General features: G+C 41.2%; 1 protein-coding gene across 1 annotated transcript in view; it reads left to right on the top strand.

Annotated features, from left to right (window-relative positions):
- Positions 1–332: 332 nt before the first annotated feature.
- vopp1b (VOPP1 WW domain binding protein b) overlaps positions 333–5,762 on the top strand; it is an 18,311-nt gene continuing 12,881 nt past the window's right edge. Inside the window, exon 1 of the mRNA XM_061921518.1 lies at positions 333–679. Coding sequence (XP_061777502.1) covers positions 635–679 — 45 coding nt within the window. The 5' untranslated portion in view covers positions 333–634. The remainder of the gene's footprint in view (positions 680–5,762) is intronic.

Genomic DNA, 5,762 nt, shown 5'->3' with positions numbered 1-5,762 from the left:
ATTGATGATCACTCATTTTTAGGTCTATTTTTTTAAAAGCCTGGCTGGAGATCGACTGACACACCCCCCGCGGTCGACTGGTAGCTCGCGATCGACGTAATGGGCACCCCTGTTGTACAGGATTGCTTATTATTGTTATTGGATAGTAGTCTGTTTTTTTCAATTGTTATATTTTTCCTTTATTACCTCTTGTGTTATTTATTTCACCCCATATTTGTTCCCACTACCGCACCTTAAATTGGAGTCTTTAATCTCCTTATATGCAAATATAATGACAATAAAGTCCATTCTATTGTATTCTGTTCTATTCTATAAAGGCGGCTAGAGGGCAGCAACGCGCTTAAAATGCGTCCCGTCTGCCGGGAACCTGAAGGGGAAGAAGAAAGGAAATCACGCCAGGACGAGATCACGTTCTCGGAAGCATCGCGAGAGGAAGTGATCTTGTCTTTTGTTGCGATGTGATCCTTTATTTTTTTAGGAAGTGATCTTGCGTGATGGGATCTTGGCGCCGTTAATGTCGTGATGAAGACGGCAACAAACGGGGTAGAACATGGACGCCTAGATCATTTATTACAGTTTACACCAAGAACGTAAAGGAGCGCCGACCTTCCTTTTGCTATTTTTAGCTGCCAAGATGAACAATCCACTCACACCTTTCATCATCTGCATCTTCCTGCAGGTCAGTCATCAATATAATATCTTTATGTTTATAATATTAGTATTTATAAGAACATTATTATTAATATTATATTTGTTATTATTTGTTCCCTACTCTATTGAACAAGGAATAGGCTTTATGCCAGGCGTGTCCAAAGTGCGGCCCGAGGGCCATTTGTGGCCCCCAGTTAATTTTTTAATGGCCCCCGGCCCATTCTAAAAAATACTATAAAAAAAATTAAAACATAAAAGAGTAAACAGCATACTTGCCAACCTTGAGACATCCGATTTCGGGAGGTGGGGGGTGGGGGGCGTGATTAAGAGGGGAGGAGTATATTTACAGCTATCCATCCATCCATTTTCTACCTCTTATTCCCTTTGGGGTCGCGGGGGGCGCTGGTGCCTATCTAAGCTACAATCGGGCGGAAGGCGGTCACACCCTGGACAATGTCTAACTCATTGCAGTATGTGTAGAAATCTTTATCCATCCATCCATTTTCTACCGCTTATTCCCTTTGGGGGCGCTGGTGCCTATCTCAGCTACAATCGGGCGGAAGGCGGTTCACACTCTGGACAATGTCTAACTCATTGCAGTATGTGTAGAAATCTTTATCCATCCATCCATTTTCTACCGCTTTTTCCCTTTGGGATCGCGGGGGGCGCTGGTGCCTATCTCAGCTACAATCGGGCGGAAGGCGGTTTACACTCTGGACAATCTCCACCTCATCGCAGTATGTGTAGAAATTTTTATCCATCCATCCATTTCCTACCGCTTATTCCCTTTGGGGTCGCGGGGGGCGCTGGTGCCTATCTCAGCTACAATCGGGCGGAAGGCGGTTTACATCCTGGACAATCTCCAACTCATCGCAGTATGTGTAGAAATCTTTATCCATCCATCCATTTTTTACCGCTTATTCCCTTTGGGGTCGCGGGGGGGCGCTGGTGCCTATCTCAGCTACAATCGGGCGGAAGGCGGTTTACACCCTGGACTATCTCCAACTCATCGCAGTATGTGTAGAAATCTTTATCCATCCATCCATTTTCTACCACTTATTCCCTTTGGAGGTGCTGGTGCCAATCTCAGCTACAATCGGGCGGAAGGCGGCATACACCCTGGACAAGTCGCCACCTCAACGCAGGGCCAACACAGATAGACAGACAACATTCTATGTATATAATCTTTATGTATAATTAAATCACTTGTTTATTTTTCAACAAGTTTTTAGTTATTTGTATATCTTTTTTTCCAAATAGTTCTAGAAAGACCACTACAAATGAGCAATATTTTGCACTGTCATACAATTTAATAAATCAGAAACTAATGACATGGTCCTGTATTTTACTTCTTCATCTTTTTTTTTCAACCAAAAATGCTTTGCTCTGATTAGGGGGTACTTGAATAAAAAAAATGTTCACAGGGGGTACATCTCTGAAAAAAGGTTGAGAACCACTGCTCTAAAAGCCGTAGATGTTACTGTCACATATGCATAGACAATAGATGGCAGTATTGTCCTGTTTAAGAGTGTCACAACATTGCTGTTTACGGTAGACAAACTGCTTTACGGTAGACGAAAACATGACTGCTGTTGTTGTGTGTTGTTGCCGTGCTGGGTGGACGTTAATGAGACTGCCTAACAATAAACCCACATAAGAAACCAAGAACTCGCCCACGATCATTCTACAGTTATAACGTCATTGGGCAGGCACTCTGTTTATGTTGTGGGAAAGCAGACGTGAAAACAGGCTGTCGACACGTCACTCGAGTCCGCATGGAGCTGGAGGGGGCGTGGCCTCCAGCTCCGCCTGAATTTTGGAAGATTTTCAGGAGAGGTGCTGAATTTCAGGAGTCTCCCGGAAAATCCGGGAGGGTTGGCAAGTATGGTAAACAGTGACATGTAACAAGAAAAAGTTGCAATGTTGACACTAATAACACAAAGCTGCCATGCGGACTGTTATTGACCTGCTGAAGGCTCCAATTACCTCACTGGAACAATTTCACTTTCAAATATTTTGGGGGGATAATAATGCATATTTTGTGCGAAACAAAATTTTCACAAAAAAGGCATCAAACAAACAAAAAAGTATGAAAAAATTATAAAATCTTATAATCAAGAGATCTACAGACTTAAGCCTAAAAGTAAAAAAATATAAATATACATTTGGCTTATTTTCAACACTTATTCTTTTTTTATTGTTATGAATTATTGACCTATTTAGGGTTCCAATTACTTCACGTCAAATATTCCACTTTGAAATGTTGCATAGTTTGTGTGTTTGCCATATATATAAGGGTTTTGACATAAATGCAATGAACATAAAAAACAAAATTTTAAAAAATGTTTTGACGACAGACAGACCTGAAGTTAATCTCGAGATTCAAGCGTCAAATGAAAATAATAATAATTTATGACTTATTTCTAACATTTTTATGACTGAGACCCTTCCAGAGACTGGGCACCAAACTTGAGGAAAGCCGTAAAGGTAAAAAAAAAAAACAACTATTGTATTGCTTTTAAAAAAGAAAAATATCAAAATGGCCCCCGCATACTTTGATTTTTCAGTCTGCGGCCCTCAGTGGAAAAAGTTTGGACACCCCTGCTTTATGCCATCTGTTTTTATTTAAAGAGACAGTAACCCATTTTGCTCACCAAATTCCGTTCAAAATGAACACATTTGATCATAATTGTCAGTTTTACAACAAAAAATAAGTGTACATTTATTCAGTAGTATATTTATTTTTATACTCAGACAAACTTTATTGAGCCACAAGGGAAATTGTTCCACACAGTAGCTCAGTTACAAATGATGGAAAGGGTTAGGATTGAAAGGATAATGGAGGTAGTATTAAGTAGACAAAAAATGTACCATAGTAGCAAAATAACATATATGTATTATTTACATATTATATATACAGTATCTAATATAAACTGATATATTGTACTATATTATATGTTTATATTATTTATAAAATATATAACAAATCCCAGTTACAATGTCCAATATTACAGTATAGCCCTGCGATGAGGTGGCGACTTGTCCAGGGTGTACACCGCCTTCCGCCCGAATGCAGCTTGTCACGTCCATGGGATCATGTTTGGTTTTGGTCATGTTCGGTTTTGTTTTTTGGACAATCAGTTCCTGTTTTTGGACTTCCTGGTTTGTTTTGTCACCATAGCAACTCATTAGTTTTCACCTGTCCTCCTGTCTCACACCTGTTTCCACCAATCACCACAGTATTATTTAAGCCTGTCTGTTTCTGTTGTTCATTCTGGCAACATCACCCTCTATCCCCTCCTGCACCCATGATATCCATGCTGCTTTTTGTCATACCCTTGTCACAGTAAGTTTTCTCATTATTTATGCCACAGTGCAAGTTTTTGTTTGAGGTTCATAGCTTTGCCTTAGTGCGAGTTTTGTTTACACAGCCAAGTTTTGTACCTCCATTGTGAGCGCTTTTTGTTTGTCCCTGTTTTTAGTTAGTGTTAAAATAAAGAAATGTCTTTACCTTCATGCTATCTCCGGTCCAAGTTCACTTGCATCTCGGGAAAACAACCACCTCATAGTCCAAGTATTGACACAGCTGAGCTAGGCTCCAGCGACCCCAAAATGGACAAGCGGTAGAAAATGGATGGATATGTCCATATAATATATACAATATATAACAAATCACAATTGCCATGTACAATATTACAGTATAGCCCTACGATGAGGTGGCGACTTGTCCAGGGTCTACACCACCTTCCGCCTGAATGCAGCTGAGATAGGCTCCAGCAACCCCAAAAGGGACAAGCGGTAGAAAATGGTTGGATATGTTTGTATAATATATACAATATATAACAAATCCCAATTGCCATGTACAATATTACAGTATAGCCCTGCGATGAGGTGGCGACTTGTCCAGGGTGTACACCACCTTCCGCCTGAATGCAGCTGAGATAGGCTCCAGCAACCCCAAAAGGGACAAGCAGTAGAAAATGGTTGGATATGTTTATATAATATATACAATATATAACAAATCCCAATTACCATGTACAATATTACAGTACAGCCCTGCGATGAGGTGACGACTTGTCCAGGGTACACCCCGCCTTCCGCCTGAATGCAGCTGAGATAGGCTCCAGCGACCCCAAAAGGGACAAGCGGTAGAAAATGGTTGGATATGTTTATATAATATATACAATATACAACAAATCCCAATTACAATGTACAATATTACAGTAAAACCCTGCGATGAGGTGGCGACTTGTCCAGGGTACACCCCGCCTTCCGCCTGAATGCAGCTGAGATAGGCTCCAGCGACCCCAAAAGGGACAAGCGGTAGAAAATGGTTGGATATGTTTATATAATATATACAATATATAACAAATCCCAATTACCATGTACAATATTACAGTATAGCCCTGCGATGAGGTGGCGACTTGTCCAGGGTGTACCCCGCCTTCCGCCCGAATGCAGCTGAGATAGGCTCCAGCGACCCCAAAAGTGACAAGCGGTAGAAAATGGTTGGATATGTTTATATTATATATACAATATATAACAAATCCCAATTACCATGTACAATATTACAGTATAGCCCTGCAATGAGGTGGCGACTTGTCCAGGGTGTACCCCACCTTTCGCCCGAATGCAGCTGAGATAGGCGCCAGCGCCCCCCAACCCCGAAAGGGAATAAGCGGTAGAAAATGGATGGATGGATGGATATAACAAATCCCAATTACCATGTACAATATTACAGTATAGCCCTGCGATGAGGTGGCGACTTGTCCAGGGTATACTCCGCCTTCCGCCTGAATGCAGCTGAGATAGGCTCCAACAACCCCAAAAGGGACAAGCGGTAGAAAATGGATGGATATCTTTATACAATATATACAATATATAACAAATCCCAATTACCATGTACAATATTACAGTATAGCCCTGCGGTGAGGTGGCGAATTGTCCAGGGTGTACACCGCCTTCCGCCAGAATGCAGCTGAGATAGGCTCCAGCGACTCCAATAGGGACAAGCGGTAGAAAATGGATGGATATGTCTATATAATATATACAATATATAACAAATCCCAATTGCCATGTACAATATTACAGTATAGCCCTACGATGAGGTG

Source organism: Nerophis ophidion, linkage group LG15 (genome assembly GCF_033978795.1).
Source record: "Nerophis ophidion isolate RoL-2023_Sa linkage group LG15, RoL_Noph_v1.0, whole genome shotgun sequence".
NCBI lineage: Eukaryota > Metazoa > Chordata > Actinopteri > Syngnathiformes > Syngnathidae > Nerophis > Nerophis ophidion.
Note: the sequence above shows the minus strand (reverse complement) of the source record. Positions and strands in the feature narration are given on the sequence as shown.